Source organism: Lonchura striata, chromosome W, assembly GCF_050655825.1.
Source record: "Lonchura striata isolate lonStrDom1 chromosome W, ASM5065582v1, whole genome shotgun sequence".
Lineage (NCBI taxonomy): Eukaryota > Metazoa > Chordata > Aves > Passeriformes > Estrildidae > Lonchura > Lonchura striata.
Window position 1 is genome coordinate 40,219,064 of NC_140743.1, and position 20,019 is coordinate 40,239,082.

Below are 20,019 nucleotides of genomic sequence, written 5' to 3' on the forward strand. Positions count from 1 at the left end.
AACCCTTTGTGACTGTTTGTTCCATCTTCAAAGTTGGTAACTCATTCCATGGCTCAAACCCAAAATCACAGCTGTTTCAAGCTGCTTGCCAGGGTCTAAAATGCTTCTGACCAAGGCCTGGAACCTCCAAAAGTGTCTGAGGGACATTTTGAGTTCCAACATGTGTACACCTCATGCAGTCCAAAATGTGTTGAATCAAAAAGCCGAAAAATGGTTAACAGACTCTAGGATGTTAAAATATGAAGCAATCTTGATAGACAGTGATGACTTGACACTAGAAGTAAGCAAAAGTTTGAATCCAGCACAATTTTTATATGGAGAACCAAAAAGTAACTTAACACATTGTTATAAATGAGAATTTATTCAGCCAGATTAAAAATAAAAATCATTTTATTTGCGGTCAAATTCTATCTAGCCAGCCACACGGAAAGGACAGAGCCAAGCCCGGGGTCGACCCTGGGTGTGCAACAAGGAGTCAGCCTCAGCAGAGGTTTTCTCCTATGCCCACACCTCCATCCTGGCACAAGCGGTTTTTATAGGGAAAATTCCGCCTGAGGCCAAGATTTGAGCAGTTAGTCTTTTCTTCTATTCAGAGTCTATAGGTTAATAAGATTTTCTTTTTTTGGTGATGAGGAGAAATAATTCAATGTCTGGAGTAGTTGAATTCTTGATGAGAGTTTACGGGAAGGCTGTATTCACATGGATCTGTCTGAGGATTTCCATGATATCCATCTTGGACGATCAGCACTGATGATCGTGATAATTAACACCTGGAGCCCAGACATGGCCCATCTCCTGGCCAAGCCACATCCTTTTACTTGTAAATCAGTTTCTAATATACATCCAGTCTCGCCTGTAAGGGGGGGGGGGAACTAATACGACAGGCATGATTTAACAAATATCCAATATTACATATTTCATACAAGGAATGGCGCGAATTATATTTATTACACATAACACACATAATTGCTTAGAAATTATCCAATACCAAACTAAAGTTTGGGAATATTTCACAGAACAAGCCCTCCTAGAAGGGGAAAGAATATATGTTGATGGTTCATCCAGATGCATACAAAGGGAAAAAATGTCAGGATGTGCCTTGGTTGATGAGCAAAAGATGAAGGCTATTGAAAAAGGAAAATTACCTTCAAAGTGGTCAGCTCAGTCTTGTGAATTATATGCTCTAAAAAGATCACTGGAATATTTGGCACACAAGAAAGGAACCATATTTTACTGATTCAAAGTATGCTTTTGAGGTAGTACACACTTTTTGGACAATTTGGGAAGAAAGGGGGTTACTAAATTCTAGAAGGGAAGGGACTGGTACATGAAGGACTGTCGTGGTTTCAGTTTGAAACCAGGCAGAAACACTAATTTCGTGTAGTGGTTTTGATTCGTCAATTTGAGACTTCATCAACTTTGAGATTTCCCAGCCAATGCACTAAAGAGTGTGGTGGGTTCAGTGCTGGCCAATCACCAATGCACTCACTTCCTGCTGTGAAGTAAGATTAGGAGAAAGGAAAAGCAGGCTCAAAACTTTAAAAGGGTATAAAGAGAAATTTATTAACCATAACTAAAGAAAGAGTAATAAGAATCAGAACAAAACCTTCCGAATACTTCTCCTCCCCCCACAACCTTTTCTTTCCCACTGACAATGTAAAGGAACAAAACCTAAAATTTCAGTCAGTTTGCCACCTCTAGAATAGTCTTTCTTCAGTTCACTTAGGGAGAGAAGTCCCTCTTGTTAATGTTATGGAGACTTCTCCACAAAGAAGAAAACAGTTCCCTCATGGCTCTCTCATTAATAGCAGCCACCCAGGGAAAATAGCAATTGTGAAGTTCCTCCTATTTTCCACAAGCTTTTCCCACAGCTGTGTTTATGTGCTATGTCAACTTATGGGGTACTGTTTTAAAGATGAGCTGTTCAAAGCAAAAGTTCTCATTATCTATCTCTAGAATCATCTTCATCTCTGGGAATAGAGGTCTTCTCCTGGAGGCACAAGACCACTCTTCTCTACTTCTCTGTTCAGACTTCTCATAGTATCACAGCTACTTTAACGTCTGCTTACTTTAGCATGGAGGACTTTGCTTGATATCAAATTGAACCCTTCATCTACCCATGGCTTTCATGTGTTATGGGGAAACAGATTCTTTCTCCATAGCTATTACAAGAAGATTTCAGCTCCAAGATTAAGGCATCTCCTCATCCCTTCCATGTGGAACTTGACTTCTGCTTCACTGACCTCGATGTCTTCATGTTGCTCCTTTACATGCTTGCATCTTGTTCCTTTCTCTCACTTGAGGGAGGATTGAAGCACTGAAAGAGTAAAGATCTCGCCTGGGACCTGCAGATGGTCACTTGGTGCTTGTGGCGGAACCTGCGGCTGGGGCTATGTCAGGATTGGTTGCATGGCTGGACTTTGATTTTTGCTGTGTTCAATTCCAGCCACAGGGCCACTCTGCACAGGCTGCAGGGATGCCTCTGGTCTCAGCCGCATGATCTCATGTGGCAGCGGCAGTGGGGGGAGGGGACCTAGTGGCAAGATGTTAACAGTTTCAGCCCAGCCTTGACTTGGCCAGGGCTGCCTGCAGCCTCCCTGGCTTCCTGCCTGGCAGCTGCTGGGCCTGGCCTGGCCAGGACAGGGCTCGGTGGTGAGACAGAGTGAAAATTTAACAGAGTAGAAATCCATTTAAATTCAGGTGAAATGTACCGCTTTGAGCTTGCTAACATAAGTGAAATATACTGTTTAATCTAGTAACTGTAGCACTAACAAAGTTGCCCCAGCTAAAGAAAAAAGAATGCAAATTTCTACACTAAAAAGATAAGAGATAAGAAAGACCCCTTAAACCTTGAAACAAACAGTACAGAGTGACCTAAGAGTTCTTTCTATACTTTCTGACAAAAAGTGAGTACAAGTGTAACTAGCTGTAAGTGTAACACAAAATCAGCAGAATGAATATGCATAAATGTATTCTGAAATTCTGTACATATAGAAATTTGCCGCGCTCCCGCCCCAGATCCCTGTTCTCAGCCCCGGCTAGCTCTCCTCCTGGGGCGAGAGTGGGCGATGGAGGCACCCTCCGCTGCTCCCAGCTGGGGTTTGGAGAGTGCCTTTGTGGGTCCCGGGCAGCGCTGGCAAGCCTCACGGCGATAAATGAAGAGCGGATCCTGTTGGGGGCTAAGTCCAAGTTTATTGTGGCCAACGGGGCCAAATATCCTAGAACGGTGCCAGCCAACAGGAACGAGCACAAGGTGCTTGCACCGGCTTATAAACTGTAAGGGAGGGGAAGACCGGTAACCAATGGGGATAGGGGTAGGGAGTGGCTCCGAGATGGGGTGATACAACGTGGTCTAATGGGGGAAGGATATGAGAGGGGCCCCAGGCCCTCGCCCAATCACCCGGTGCCCTGAGTAGAAGCTTCTGGATGGATGGGAAGGAACACCGAGTGACAGACAAGGCACCTGGGAAGGGTAAAGGGAAAGACTGCGCCTCTTCCAGGGTGATGGATAGATACTGGAAAGGCGGGAAGGGAGGACAAGGCAGGAAAACTGGGGATAAACCAAGTTGTACATGGGGGTACAAAGGAATAAACCAATACATAATACAGGGATAATAAAACATACAAATAACGCAACTCCACAGAAATTAGTTAAGGGTAATAAAAAAAATCAGGAGTTCTCAAGGGTACACATATCCATTAAAGAACAAGTCCCGACATGCATCCAGCACTGTAATAAAACATACCGTCCCTACAAACCTGTATTAAAATTGTAGAGTTTTAATTTTTCATCCACATTTCAGTGGGCTCGCTGGAAAGGGGCCCAGGCCTGTGGCAAAGCCTGCCTGGCCCGGCCTTGTTACCTGTTCCCAGGACAGAAGGAAAAGAGAAAATTCCCGAGTTTCTTTCATCTTTAACATGTGTTTTTCACAGAGGCTTGTCCAGCTTTCCAGTGGGTGGATGCTTTGCATCACTTCCCTAAATGTCTCCCATGCAAAACCATGACAAGAACTCAGAGGTTTTAGAGGCATTAAAATTGCCTGAAGAAATAGCTGTAGTAGATGTTAAAGGACACCAAAGGGAAATTACCTCAGAAAAGAGAGGGAATAATTTGGCAGATCAAGAGGCTAGAGATGCAGCAGAAAATAGGAACAAAAGGGTTTTGTTAATTTTGACCGTAGATGAGGAAGAACTGGAAGTTCCAAAGTTTAGTGAAGTAGAAGAAAATGAATTAAGCAAGACAGGGGGAGAGAAAGATCAGTCTGGGAAATGGAAACTTCCTGATAGGAGACAGTTACTTAACAAGCTACTTACTAGGAAAATATTTGAAAATGTGATAAACACCAATCACTTTTTTCTTAGAATTTTTAAAAGTTTAATAATAATAAAATGGCTATAAAAATATTAATACAATTAGAGTAATAAAAATTTAGAGTTAGGACAATTACAAGATGTCGTGGTTTGACACAGAAAAAGAATTTTCTCAGAAGGAAGAGGTCAATCCAGTCAGGGGGTCAGGGTTGGATATTGACACTTGGAGTGACCAATTGAGGGTGGACATTCCTCTGAGAACACAGAGGGGTTAAAAGCAAAATTCCCAGGAGAACTCTCTCTCTTTTTGGTTCCAGTCATCAGAGAGTGCAGACTCTCCCCACTCAGCCCGTGGCTGGGTGGGGGAGGGGAGCCATGTGGCCCAGGTTGAGGTAGGCTGAAGGGTGGAGGGGGCTGGAACCAGGCGGGCCCCCTGCAGATGGAAGGGTGGAGAAATCTGGGATGCCAGTGTTTCCCCCCCCCCCCCCAGAGTCTCTCTCTCTCTGTCAGAGAGAGAGAGAGAGAGAGAGAGAGAGAGAGAGAGAGAGAGAGAGAGAGTCTGCCAGCAGTACACCGTGGGGAAGGAGGAGAGCGGGTGGTGGGGGGGGGGCGTGAAGGAAGGTGCCCAGCCGTGGGAGCCGGAGATACGGGCAGAGAGCCATCCAGGCAGTCGCAGTTGGGACTTTTAACCCTTCCTTGAGAAAATGAAAGCTTTGTGAAATTTTACTCCTCCTCGGTTTGAAAGAGAGGAAGAGAGACAGCCTGGGACCTGGGATATTAGGGAAAGAATATTGGGGGGGAAGATGATGGAGTGGCTTTTGGCTGGACTTTTTCTTGTTAGCCATAGACTGAACCAATTTTCTCCTCCAAGAGAGACTGTATTTTAGGAGGATGCCGGTCAACCAAGAGACCTGCTTCAGCAGCTGGGAAAAGACAGGAGTGGAGCAAACAGAGAAAAGTTGGGGAGGTTTTTGGTGGTGCCCCCTGTCTTCAGAGAAGAAGAAGAGAAGAAGATCTCTGCTCCTGAGACCCTCAGCCCCAGGGGAGGAAGAAAATGGGGGGGACTGTGGTCACAAAAAATGAAAAACTGAACTGTTGTTTTTTCCCCTCTTGGCAGAGCATCCTTGAAAGGAAAAATCTTAAAAGCAGTCTGTTGCTGTGGGACACGTGAAAGCACAACGCAGACCACCTGCTGCTTGCAAGGTAAAAAAGGGACGTTTATTATCTGACTCTGTCTTTTATACCTTCCCAAGGGTGACATTGGATTGGAGAGTGAATGGGCCACCTCTCCAAAGACATTGGACAAACCACCAGTACATCAAGTGTTCTCCACCCCCATAAAAGAATGTAAACAATACGTTGTTTACAGAAATTGTGTGGGAAAGTTCTCCAAAGGAATGTAAACTCAGAAGGCTTTAGGAAGTCTTAAGAATCAGGGTGACAGCAGTCTGTCCATCCATGTATTGGTGGTGAGAGCACTGTGCATGAGCATGGAAAGGAGAGTGTTACCATGGCAAACTTTTTTCTCCGGGCGGTGCCATGTGTGACATGGAAACACAAGAAGCGGCACCTGTGTTTTTGGGGGATCTATGGCACAGGAAAGACTCCTCTTTCCCTCGATGGACTGAGTATTGATTATCTGAGTGGTGGGAACTTGATTGGGGGTCCAAGTTGTTTCTCAGTGTGGTTTGTTGGAATTGGGGGGGGGGGCAGGAGGAATGTTTTGGAAGGTTTTCATTTTGGAAATAGTGTGTGTTTTTCTTTCTTTTTTCTTTTATATTAGTAGTAGTTTAATAAAGTTTTTCCTTTGTTATTAAGCTTGGGCCTGTTCTGCTCTGTTTCCTGATCGCATTTCACAGCATTCAATTGAGAGGTTGCATTTTCATGGGGGCGCTGGCATTGTGCCAGTGTCAAATCATGACACAAGACAATAAAAAGCAAAGAATTACAGATGTCTGGATATTTTTGGACACTAAGCTGACAAAAACATGCCTTGTAAACAAAGGAATAACCTTAAAAGCAATAGCCAGTTTCATATTCATATATCTCACACATGATGCATAAATTCCTTGCAAATTAAGAATTTTTCTGTTTTTTGTCAACTTCTTCCCCTTAGTCCTGGTGGTTCCATAAAGACAGAGAGAAGGTGGAAGAATTTTTGGCTTTTCCAATAAGGAGGCTGTAACTCTTTATGTGCCCTTTCACTGTTATCTCTGTGCAAATAATTTCTTGATTATATAATCTCTTTCTTGAGCTAGTTAAAAAGTATCTTACATAGCATAGTTTCTATTTAACATTGTGTTATAACCTAAAAATATATTTAACACACTACTTAAAAGAATGAATACAGCATAACTTTCGAACATTACACATATAATATTAATTTTAATATTTGTGAAAAGCCAATCAAAATATGCATTTTTCACAAAAACATGCATCAAAAAACTCGTTGAGGCACTCGGGCTTTGTGTGATCACTTTTTAAGGAATTATGGGTGCACTGGAAATTTTTGATTGGGAAAACAAATAACTGAGAAATGTATAACTTTCCAAAAGATGAATAAAAAGGTAATGAGTAAAACAACATTAGGAGGCCACGGGTTAGCTCTGCAACTGTTTCAAAGTGGACTTTACTAAACTTCCCCAAGTGCAGAGGTGGAAGCTTTTATTAGTAATAATAGACCATTTAACTCATTGGGTACAAGCTGTTCCCACTGTCAGAGCTACAGCTAATGTGGTATAGTGTCCTGGTTTGAAAAGCAAAACCAGTGAGAGGCTCTAAGTCAGAAATACAATGTATTAGGAAAAGCAAACAAAGAACCAAATACATACAATAGCACAAAAGAGGAACCACTGACAGAGTTAAAGATACAACCTGACACTTGCTGGCTGGGGTGGTGGTAGCAGATATGGTTCTGTCCAAGTAGTGGTCCTGTAGACTGATGTAGTTTCCCTCTGGAGGTCCAGTGTAGAGAAGGTCTCAGCTGTTCCTCTTGGAAGAGGGGATCTACTTGCTGTTTGCACAACCCCGCTTATATCCTTGATGGCATCATTTGGCTCCTCACTCTGGGCAGAGCATCTCACAATACAATGCTGTGATCTTATCAGTCATGTGGCTAAAAGAACAGGTCCTCCTGGAGGGACTTATCTCTGAGTCAGGAGATAAGGGAAAAAAAAAGGAATTGCAGCTTGAGGTGGTAATGGAATACACCCCAATATTATAACCTAGGACATATAGAAAACCCTTTTGGAACAAATTATTCCCAGGTATGGAATGGTTAACAGAATAGACTCAGAGGAACACATTTTGTGTCGAGTCTTATAGCCTTAGGAATAAAATGGGAATTGCATACCCTATGGCATCCACAGATGTTGGGCCAGGTAGAAAGAATGAACCAGACTTTAAGGAGAACTTTAACAAAATTAATGATTGAAACCCAAATGTTGTGGGTAAAATATTTACCTTTGGCTCTATTGAGGGTCCAAACACAACCTAGGAGTGTCACCATATTAGATGATGTTTGGATTACCCTTTCAAGACCACCCAACATTAAACTGCTACTTATGAAGTAGGGGAAATGAGCACTAGAAAATCTGTCACAACAATTGCAAAAACACTTGAAAATTTGTGGTTAAAGGGGATAATCCCTCAAACTATACCTTTAGGATTTAAAATCCATAATATCCACCTAGGGGAATGGATATTAGTAAAAATATGGAAAGAGTAATCTTTAACTCCACAATGGGAAGGTCCTTTTCAGGTACTACTGACGACTGAGGCAGCAATCCAAACCAGAGAAAGAGGGTGGATCCACACCAACAGAATCAAAGGACCTGTGAAGGAACCTGAGGAGTGGACTATAACATCTAAACTGGGTGATGTCAAATTGACTCTCAAGCAGGGACTGGGTGGTAATGAACTGGGAAGACTTAAACTGTCTTAAGTCCAGAGCATCTCTTTGTCTGCCCCAGATGCCTCGAGACCCTGGCAAAGGGCTCAGGAACCTTGGCAGCAAGGCAAAACCACCTGTGGCTTCGATTTTAGCCCATGGGAGAGGCTGCCAACCTTATATGAGGAATTACAAGCCAAAAGGGTTTGAGTAGTGTAATAGAAGAATTGACACAGGGTGGAAAAGTAGAATTTTGGGATTTTTTTAGAATGTCATTCAGGGGTACAAGATGGAGGAATCTGGGCGGGCCCTAGCCTCTTCTTCCTTCTTCTTGTCCTCCATGTCTCGGTGTGATAGTGACACTTTTCTATTGGTCTAGGATAGGGACACACTGTCCAACATATATTTTAAGTATTGGTACGGGAACTGTAAACATGGTACACATAATTTTGAGTATATAATGTGGAAGATGCCCAGGGCTGGAAGGAGGCTGCCATGGCTTCTGTACTAGCTGGACCTCGGCAGGTCAGAAAGAAACTATTATAGATAAGGAAAAATAAACAACCTTGAAAACTCAGCTTCACACATTCCAGACCTTTTCTTCAGCAGCCAGGCTAGGGAAAAAAGGACTTTCACACTGTTGGGGTCTTGCCAAGCTCACCTCACCAGTTTTGGCATCCCTGGGTGGGCACTCGCTCACCAGTTGTGCCGAACATCAGACCCTAGCCCAAGAAGAAAACTTCTTGAAGAGAACAGCCTGAACCCCTGCAGAGAGCAAGCTTCTTCAAACTCTACCTGGAAAGGAGAAGATCCAAGGGCCCTGGGTGTTCTCCACGTTATCTGCTGGCCAAAGACCAAGAAAAGCTTCCGGACTGATTTTGCAGATGACGCAGCTATTGGTGAGACCGGTCAAAATTAAGAACATGGGGGGGGCTTGTTCCCAGGACCAATTTAATATCTTATCCACTCTAAGGAATGTGGCGACCACTTATCCTGTGGCCTTAGCCGACAGGGAACTCAAAGATCTTTTGCAATGGGTCTGTTCTTATTACCCATAAACTGAGACCCATGTGATTTTTGAGCCAGGATTTTGGCAGAATGTTAATATACAATTATATCATTTGGCACCACAAAAAGACAAAAGAGCTGTGAAACTCCTCGCTCCAGCAAGAACCATGCTAAAAGCAATTTCAAACAGAAAACCCGCGGGACTTACTCCCACCAGGAGGATGGGAAGAATTCCGTCTTGCAAACGGCAGACGGGGGATACGCCCACCAAAGAGGGGGGGCAGGCACCACTCTGCGGACTGCAGGCGGCAGACAGCCCTGAAAATTCAGGGGGGGAGCAGGACCTGACACCAATCAAAGAGGTGCAGGGGGTATCATCAACCAGTGAGTCTCCTCGAACACCCCAGTTAATACCAGGAAAGCTAAAATTTGGTATATTTCCCAGCGAATTAGAGGATTGGGATTTTGCATCTTTCGAGGCGTGTTCGGCTGAGTCACAGAGACCAATGGCAAATCCTACCTCTCAGCCAGAACCCCGCACACCTCCTTTCCCAGGGATACGGGTGGGAAGGCGGCGGGGGAGGGGGGGAGAGACAAAGGTAAACAGCGTTGGAAACAGCAGGGGTGGAACTGAGCTCCATGGCAGCGAGGGTCGCGAGGGAAGGGCGAGAACAGCCTCTCAGGGAGTCGTGGAAACCCGAGAATAGCAGAGATGGCAGGAGAGACCATTGGGGTTGGTGAAGCGGCGTCTGTGCTGACGGATGCAGAGGTGCGCGCGGGGGATACTTGCGCGAGGGATACTGTGGCGGCAGGCACTGACCAATCGCCCGAGGCAGGCGGAGGGGGGTGGGAAGACCGAGTCATGCAGAGCCGAGGGGCGCGGGACGCGCGGACATGGCTGGAGCACCAGCAACGGACTGTGGGTGCGTGTTGACGATGTCAGACTGGGAAAAAGATGCGGGGAAAATACTGTCTTGTCTCGTTGATGCACTGGAAGCCCTGGAGGGGCGGGATGTGGCCACGGGACCCGGGGTGGTCAGTCCCAAGGAGGAAGAAGGGGGGGCGGACCCAGAATGGGATTGAGGCCACGTGAGCGCCAGAGATGGGGAGGAGAAAAGCGTTCCCGAGGGCGCGGTTACACCGGAACGAGCAGAGGCGGGGCGTGGCCACAATGGGGGCGTTCCTTTCCACACCCCAGTGACGTCGCGGGCAAAGACGAGGCATGGTGTAGGCAGAGACGTGTCTCAAAGTACCACCCAGTCCCGGTTGCCACGGGAGGCAGCAAGGCGGCGTCCAACAGCGCCACCCAGTGGCTGGACTGCAACATAGCAACAAATATTACAACAGTATTTTCCGATTTCTTACAAAAGAAAAACTACTTCAGAAAAAGTGTGTCCTCTGCAGGAAATGGAACAATCGTCAGCTTCTGAAAATGATGAGGCTCAAGACAGTCCCACTGAAGAGCAGCAACAGGATGACATCATACACATAACTGCTTCAGAATGTATTCTATCATAGATGGTTTCAGCGTCAAGAACTGTTGGCTCATATCGCCAGAGACAGTCAACCCGGAAATCAAGGGATGCTGTGAGACAGTTTCTTTGCAATATATTGATGCAGGTCTGAAGTCTCGTCTGGACCTGTCAAGTCTGATATCGGGTGATGTAGTGAGACAGCTTCTTTTACATTATATTGATTCAGCCCTGAAGTCTCGTTCAGATTTGGTGACCCAACTTTCACAGACTTTTCATCCAATACAAAGCAGCAATGCTTTTCCTTCAGCTGCAGATCTTCCTACTGCTCCTCATCTAAGATCAAGGAAAACATCACAATTGTCAACATATTTTGAATTGATGCCAGCAGATCCCAGGATGAAACAGGTTGCTGTACCACAGCAAGAACAACAGTTAACTTCATTTTTCAACCAGATATTTAAGGAATTACAAATACCTAGATCACTTCCAATGACAGATTGGATGGAAATCTGGAAAAAGGCATTTAAAGAGAAGGATTTCCATATGACTCGTATAAGGGACATTGCTATGCCTGTGAACTATGATGCACAGAGACAAAATCCAAGATAGGAACGATTGGAACATGAGGTTGTCAAACACCTGATCAAAGTGATAAGAGATAATGGTCTTGAATCTTCATATTTCAAACAACAGCTAAAAAGTACTTTTAATATATATTATATGATACCATATGATATCAGATCCCTCATTTTGATGATTCTCACTGATTCACAAACTATCGTGTGGGACACAAAATGGAGAAGAGCTCTTGGTGAGCTGAGAACCAGATACCAGGGCGGACCAAATGCAGGTCTCATCGTGGCACAATTGGCAGGTGATCCTCCAGATGATAATCCAGCTCAACAAGCAGCACGACTTCTACGAGAGGTGCAGAGCGACATCAAAGAAGCCACAAGAAGAGCAGTCATACAGATTGCACCGGCAGGAATTCAGGATACCATTTATACAGACATTAAGCAAGGTCCTTCTGAACCTTTTTCCTCATTCACTGACCGCCTCACACAAGCAGTGGACAGACAAGTGACTGAGGAGGCAGTGAAACCACACTTGCTCCAAAGCCTTGCATTTGCAAACACCAACCCAGAATGCAGACGAGTCCTCAACGCAATGCCAGGCCAAACCTCTCTGGCGGTGATGGTGGAAGTGTGCAACAAGATTGTAGCACCTCAACATGTTGCGTCCATCATTGGAGAAGAAATGGGAAAAATCATCCAGGCACAAAATGAGAACTTCAAAGAGGTTCTCTCAACACTTCAAAAGAAAAGTAAATCAGAGGGACAGTGCTACAAGTGTGGGGCCCATGGACATTTCAAGAGAAATTGCCCAAAACTTGCAAAGACTGGGCAGTCAACAGACATTTGTCAAAGATGCAGAAGAGGAAAGCACCTTGCAAGTGAATGCTATTCCCAAACAGACATAGACAGAAGACTTTTACCTCATCTGGGAAACTCAAAGAAGAGCGTGATGACACAAGTTACGGCGATGGCTCAGACTCAGATTCCACAAACAGGACAACTATTGGAGAGTGTCAAGCAGATTCCATCAGCAGGTCAATCAGCAGGATCCCCAGTGATCCAGAGTTATTGCCACCAGGAGCCCAGCATGTCCTGGGCACTTCCAAAATTACATGCTTCATGGATGAAAATCATGCAATGATACTCACAGGTGTCACTGGAACCGCATCAAAGAGACAAGACTTTTTAATAATAGGCAAAGATAGAAGCAGTATCCTTGGACTCATCATTTATCCTTCGATAATCTCAGCAAATCTCAACGAAGAGCTGACAGTTTTAGCTAAGCCTCTTTGACCACCATTGATCGTTCCAGAAAATACCCCAATAGCTAAAGCTATTGCTTTACCACCTCATGCAGCAGAACAAGTTATGCTAGTGTTTGATTATCAAGACTTTCCTTCTGGCGACCATGTGGAAGTTCATGTTTCCTGGGTGAAGCACATAGGTCAAGATCAACCCATAATTGCCTGTCAATTGACCTATGGTGAAAAATCAATCATCATCCAAGGGATCCTTGACATAGGGGCTGATGTTACAGTGATATCAGATATATATTTTGGCATCAGGAATGGAAGTTAATTTCACCCTTGGGTTCTCTCTTAGGTGTAGGAGGAAGTGCCGTATGTCTGCAGAGTGCAAATGCAGTTGTCGTCTCAGGACCAGGAGGGAAAACAGCAATCATTCATCCTTTTGTTGAGGAAAAGCCCATCACAGTTTGGGGAAGAGACCTCTTGGCACAATGGGGCATGAAACTGGAAGTGGATTTTTAGTTGGAGTCACTGCGGTGCTCACCACTCTGAAACTGACCTGGAAGACAGACAGTCCTGTCTGGGTGGATCAGTGGCCCCTTGAGCAAAAGAAATTGAGTGCTCTGAAAAACTTAGTCAAAGAACAACTTGAAAAGGGACACATCAAGCCGACTAACAGCCCCTGGAACTCTCCAGTGTTCGTCATTCGCAAAAAGGCTTCAGGCTAATGGAGATTGCTTCATGACATCAGGAAAATCAACAAAGTCCTTGAGGAGATGGGACCACTTCAGTTGGGACTTCCCTCTCTCTCAATGATTCCAAGAGATTGGCCGCTTGTGGTCATTGATCTCAAAGATTGTTTTTTCAGCATTCCACTCCATCCAGATGATGCTCCTCAACTTGCATTCTCCGTCCCAAGCATCAATAGACAGGACCCTCTGCAAAGATACCATTGGACTGTTCTTCCACAAGGCCTCAAAAACTTGCCAAGCATTTGCCAATAGTACGTGGCTTGAGCTTTGTCTCCAGCATGAGAAAAATATCCAGGAACAAAAATCATTCATTATATGGATGATTTGCTCATTGCAGCACCAACGCAACAGGAACTACAAAAGGTTCATGACTGTGTGGTTGCAGAAGTGCAAAAGGCAGGACTGGAAATTAGCACTTCAAAAATTCAGGAAATTGCACCATGGAAATACTTGGGATGGAAGATCACGGAGCAGACCATCAGACCACAAAACATAGAAATTAATTCAGAGATCAACAACCTACAGGATTTGCAACAACTTCTAGGAGAGATCAACTGGATGAGGCCAATTTTAGGAATAACGAATGACGATCTTGAATCGCTGTTCAAACTTTTAAGAGGAGACAACAATATTAAATCTCCCAGGACTCTCACACCAGAAGCACAGAAAACCCTTGAGAGGACTGCAAAGCCTCCAGTTGTGGCAAACTGACGCCACAAAATACCCATAGCCAAAAATAAGTGAGGAACCATTGGATGCAATAACTGTGTTTACTGATGGTTCAGGAAAAACTCACAAATCAGTCGTGTCAAAACTCAAATACAGAGAAATGGGAATCAAACATAAAAATTGTGCAGGGTTCACCACAAATTGTAGAATTGGCAGCAGTGACCAGAGTTTTTGAAATATTTCAGCAACCCTTCAATTTGATCACAGATTCAGTTTATGTTGTGAATGTAGTTAAAAGACTGGAAGGTTCACTTTTGAGAGAGACAAACAATGACATTTTATATTCATATTTACTATGCATGAAAACATTACTAGAGAACAGAAAACATAAACACTTTGTGGCCCACATCAGAGCACATTCCTCTCTTCCAGGGTTTTTGGCAGAAGGAAATGCTCATGCAGACAAACTAACTATGCCCATTTCACAGACTTTGCCAGACATTTTTGAGTAAGCAAAATTGAGCCATGCATTTTTTCATCAGAATGCATGAGCACTGATGGAATCCTTTCATATTTCCAAAAGCCAAGGAAGGGAAATCATTAGTGCTTGTCCAGACTGTCAGTTTGTGCAACCACCTGCATCTACGGGAGTTGTCAATCCAAGAGAATTGCAAAGCCTCCAGTTGTGGCAAACTGACGTCACAAAATACCCATCTTTTGGGAAGCTCAATAATGTTCATGTCTCAGTTGATACTTTTCGGGAGCAATTTTTGCATCATTGCACCCAAGAGAAACCACACAACATGCCTGTCGACATTTTTTACAAGCATTTGCATCATTGGGAGTGCCTCAAGAAATAAAAACACACAATGGTCCAACTTATATAGGAAAGGTGCTTGACAAGTTTTTGAAAAAATGGGGAGTCAGACACACTTTTGGTATTCCCCACTCTACCACAGGTCAAGCAATCATTGAAAGAACATATCACACCCTGAAATCCCTTTTGGATAAAGAAAAAAGGGGGGATGCAGAGGCAACGCCTCACATGTGGTTGAACAAGGCTTTGTACATGCTGAATTTTCTAAATGGCTCATTTTCAGAGCCTACTCCACTAATTTTCAGGCATTTTTCAAACAGTACACAGGCAAAACTAAGGGACAATCCTTTAGTTTTGATCAAAAATCCAGAATCGGGGCAAATTGAAGGGCCTTTCAAATTAATAACTTGGGGCAAGGATTTTGCTTTTGTCTCCACAGGTCGAGGACCGAAGTGGGTTTTGGTGAGATACGTGAAACCCTATCAGACTCAGATGCAAGCAGACACTGAATCTGAAAGCAAAGAGGCAAACATGCAGACATGAGCAGACATCCATGAACATCTCTTCAATCAAGAATTTCGGGACTTGGGTGCCATAGCATTGCAAAGTCAAAATGTTGTTTTTGTGTTTCATTCTGTTGTCAATTGCCTTAGGCAATTCCATTGCCTTGGGTAATTCAGCAGATTTGCCTATGGTTCAACCAAAAGAAAATGTTTGGGAAACTTTGGCCAATGCAGCAGGTTTGGACACCATCTGCTTGACACATTCAAGATTGAAAAAACAGTTTTCAACGTGTCTGGTGAGCTTGCCAGTGATTGAATGGCCAATTCCAAAGAACATCCCTCCAAAGGTTTCACAGGTCATTTCGAATCCTGTGGACGGATGGGAGGTTTGGACACAATTTCTCCCGGTGGCTCCTTTTGAACCTCAGGAATTGGAAATTCTTGGTTCGGTGACAATGAATTTTTGTATAGAATTTGGCATTTCAGGAGTGATGCAAACAAAGAACAAAATGATAGATGTCACCATAAACCATTTCATTTATAGAAATGCCTCTTCTTGGTGTAATTACGCCAAAGTGTCAAACAGAGCACCCCACCAAGTTTCAGTGCAATTGCCACAAGGAATCTTTTTCATTTGTGGGGACAGGATTTGGCCTGCTATCCCTGCAAATGTCACAGGCGGTCCATGCAGCACTGGAAAACTTTCATTGCTAACACCCGATTTGACAATCTTGAGAGAGAAAAATGTAGAGGGAAAAGAAATATTAAAAAATATGATCCAAAGTATGATGATAGTGTTTATACATGGAACAAGACTCAGAGAATTGTGGCTGCAATATTCTCACCACACACAGCATCAGGGGTAGCCTTGACTCAGTTGGATCGGATGCGGTGTTGGCTGAACAAACACACTCGTGCAGTCTCTCTTGCACTGAGTGACTGTCCTGGTTCAGGGCAAATTTGGGGAAAGAACCCCAAAAGGGTTCTTTCAGGAAAGCAGATTCAATTGGCCCCTCCCCCAACCAGTTCGGGAAAGATACCTCTTTGGAGAAAAGTGGAAAAAACCTGTTTATTAAACTAGCAAACTTAGACAATATTAAACAACAAAACTTGCCACTCCAAGAGAGACAATCTCAGAAAGATCCCTCAGGTCGCAGCTGGGCTCACTCAGTCTCTGCTCAGTCCCTCCGGCACTGGAAATGCCACGGCCCAGGCCCGGCCCGCTGGGCCACCGGTGCTGCTGCTGTTGCTCTCCTGGTGTGCAGTCCAGAGCAGGTCCAGAGAAAAGGAAAAAAAACACAGTCCAGGGAACTTTGCCTCAGCTAGCTAAACTAACTAGACTAGGAAAAAAAAAACAAAGGAGAGCTCCGTCTCATTGTTCGTCTGTACGCAGACAACTCAGTCCAGGAGCAGGAATGTGGAGGAGTGAGTGCAGTTTTTGAAAACAAACTCCGAGCTTCCTCCCCCCACTCTTTCCCTCCTGGAACAAGTCTTAAAGGTGTAGAACTTATTATTCAACATGAACAGGGCAGACGATTGAGGATAAAGGCATCATACAGTCAACCTAGGACATACCACCCCTTATCCCCATAACGTCAGCTTACTACTAAAACTAATATATATATTCAAACCCTACAAACACATACATTATACATCCAATATACAGCTATACACAGACAATGGCAGTAATATTCAGCAAACAGTGATATTTACACACAGTTCTCACCCAACAATCAGATCTCCCTGAGGTACACATAGTGTTCTTCCATCTTTCTGCATTATCCACCATGTGCAACCTGGTCCCTGAGCAAAGACAATCCCACGAATGGGTTTGTCTGTACTTGAGGCAGAATTGATCCACACTGTCTTCCCTAACAAACCTCTGACATGCACTACTGGGACTTTGTCTCCATCTACTATATGCAAAAACTGAGATTGGGCAGGGCCCAATCGACTGGTAGAGCCACGGGTGTTAACTAACCAGGTGGCTTTTGCCAGATTCTGCTCCCAGTTCTTGAAAGTTCCACCACCCAGTGCTTTCAAGGTGGTTTTTAACAGTCCATTGTACCTCTCCACCTTTCCTGCAGCTGGTGCATGGTAGGGAATATGGTACACCCACTCAATACCATGTTCCCTAGCCCAAGTGTTGATAAGGCTGTTCTTGAAATGAGTCCCATTGTCTGACTCAATCCTCTCAGGGGTACCATGCCTCCAAAGAACCTGCTTCTCAAGGCCCAGAATGGTGTTGCGGGCCGTAGCATGAAGTACAGGATAGGTTTCCAACCATCCTGTGGTGGCTTCTCCCATGGTGAGCACGTAGCGCTTGCCGTGGCAGGTCTGGGGCAGTGTGATGTAGTGTCCTGGTTTGTAAGATAAGCTTGTATTCTATTTGCCATCTGTTGGAGGTTGGGCAGGTTTGTTATCTCTTCCAAGAACAATGGTTTGCTCCGAAGAGGTAATGGTTTGTTAATGGGCCATTGACTGACTCACTGCAGGGCTGGTAATGTAACACCATCCCATTGTGAGATGCTCCACCCAGAGGGGGAAGCCAAGCGTTCTTTTATTGTATAAAGGGGTACCTCTTGGGAGACAGAGGAGCTCTCTCTCTTTGCGGGGTTGCCAGAGAAGCAGCTCCTTCGGCAGGACTCCCGAGAGAAGTGGCCGGAGCGCGGTGAGGTGGCGGCGGCGGCACTCGGAGGAGGCCCCGGCACAGAGGAAGACCGGCCCAACTGCCACCAGATCTTCAGAGAAAACTATACCCTTCTAAAGATCACCACTTCAACTGCAATTCATCAACCACTGCAAGAAGATCAGCTATCATTTCAACCGGACTGCTACCAACACCCCAAATCCTCAGCTTGTGGACTTTATCACTAGTTTTGTTTGTACCAATTGCATTTGCCTTTTTAAATTGTTATCTAGTTTTCTCCTAGTAAAGAATTGTTACTCCCATTCCCATATCTTTGCCTGAGAGCCTTTTAATTTAAAAATCCTAGTAATTCGGAGGGAGGGGGTTTACCTTCTCCATTACACAGGAGGCTTTTGCCCTCCTTCACAGACCCCTGTCTTGTCAAACCATGACAAGGCCATGCTTGTTTGTGGAAGGCTAATATATCAGCAAACTTGTGTGTGAACCTTTACTCCTTTTGCAGGATCTTAGAAATAACTGAAGTATACCAAATCAATGGAAAAAACATTAAACCTACCAGTATGTATGGGATAATCACAAAGGTGGTTGACGGAGGAAAAAGTCATTCATGTTTATTCACCACCTAATAGCAATTGAAGAGTTGCTGGGCTAAACCAGCCGAAGAAACATTGCTAAAATAGTTTGTGGCTATAATTATCAGAGGCATGTTTGGAAGTAATAGGTATTAGTTGTTACTGGTTTTGCTGATGTGGCTTGCAGAGATGCAAACAGCTGCTTCTGGTTTCACCCTATGGTTTCTTGAAACTCTCAAACAGGTTAGATGGCTTTCTTGTGGATTTCTAAACTTGGATGTCTTGCTAAACTTGTATATGTTTCCTTTAAACAGGTTGCAAAATAAAAGCACTAAGGGCCAAGACAAATACTTACATTAAGACCCCTGTTTGTGGAGAAGAACCCATCTTTGTTGTCACTGGGCGAAAGGAGGATGTAGTCATGACTAAAATGGAAATTCTCTCAGCTGCTGAAGACTTCTCCATGATCAGAGCATCACACAACAAGAGTGGGCCTGCCATGTACCCCTAACCTGCCAGGTCAGATGACAGTCCAAGTCAGGGTGCCTTACCGTGTAGTTGGGCTGGTGGTTGGACCAAAAGGAGCTACAATCAAAAGAATTCAACAGCAGACCCATACCTACATAGTCACCCCCATCAGGGACAAGGAGCGAGTCTTCGAAGTCACAGGAATGCCTGAAAATGTCAACTGTGCACGTGAGGAGATAGAGATGCATATAGCCATGCGTACTGGGAACTACATCAAGCTGAATAAAGAGAATGATTTCCACTACAATGGTACAAATGTGAGTTTTGAAGGAGGCACACTCAGGTCTGCATGGCTTGCCTCTAATCCTGTCCCTCTTAGTTGCACCAGAATGATTTCTAAGTAGTCCCACAGATTCCTGTTTTGGAAGCAATAGATTGCCTGACTTCAGCCCAACAAATCCATTTATCACAAGCAACTTTTGGTTTGGAGAAACGTTGCCTTCAGTGGGCACGGAAGACCTCGCGGTTGACTCTCCTGTGTATGACTCCTTATCAATGCCTTCCCAAACCATTTGGACTCCTTTTGAATATGTAAACCCTCTCCCTGGCTTTGGTAGTGACCCTGCTATTAATACCAAGCCTCAATGCCGAGGGAGAGAGCCATCTACTCCTTGCCTGTCACCCACATTTCCAGAAAGCCTGGATCACCTGCTGGCTGGGAGAGCGAATAGTGACCCACCTAGCACTGGCCACCAAGTAGACCTTTCTATCTACATCCCTGCATTCTCCAATGGCACCAACAGCTATTCATCTTCTAATGGTGGCTCCACGTCCAGCTCACCCCCTGAGTCGAGACAGAAGCTCGACTGCATGATGTGCTTCGAGAACCAAGTTGTTGCAGCCCTGGTCCCCTGTGGTCACAATCACTTCTGCCTGGAATGTGCCAACAAAATCTGTGAAAAGGAAGTCCCATTCTGTCCTGTTTGCCAGACAGCTGTTACTTAGGCAATTCAAATTCACTCTTAAATAGAGATATTATGGGGATATTATTATATGTGGACTTTTAAAGACTTAAAGGCATGG

At 44.5% G+C, this 20,019-nt stretch overlaps 1 protein-coding gene across 1 annotated transcript; it reads left to right on the forward strand.

Moving 5' to 3' along the window:
* The first annotated feature begins 9,375 nt into the window (after positions 1-9,375).
* On the forward strand, positions 9,376-19,962 carry LOC146763184 (RNA-binding E3 ubiquitin-protein ligase MEX3C-like). The gene is given in 4 exon segments (XM_085571154.1): positions 9,376-9,592; positions 18,783-18,963; positions 18,965-19,333; positions 19,335-19,962. Coding segments are annotated over 4 exon segments (1,395 nt in total).
* Positions 19,963-20,019: the final 57 nt, after the last annotated feature.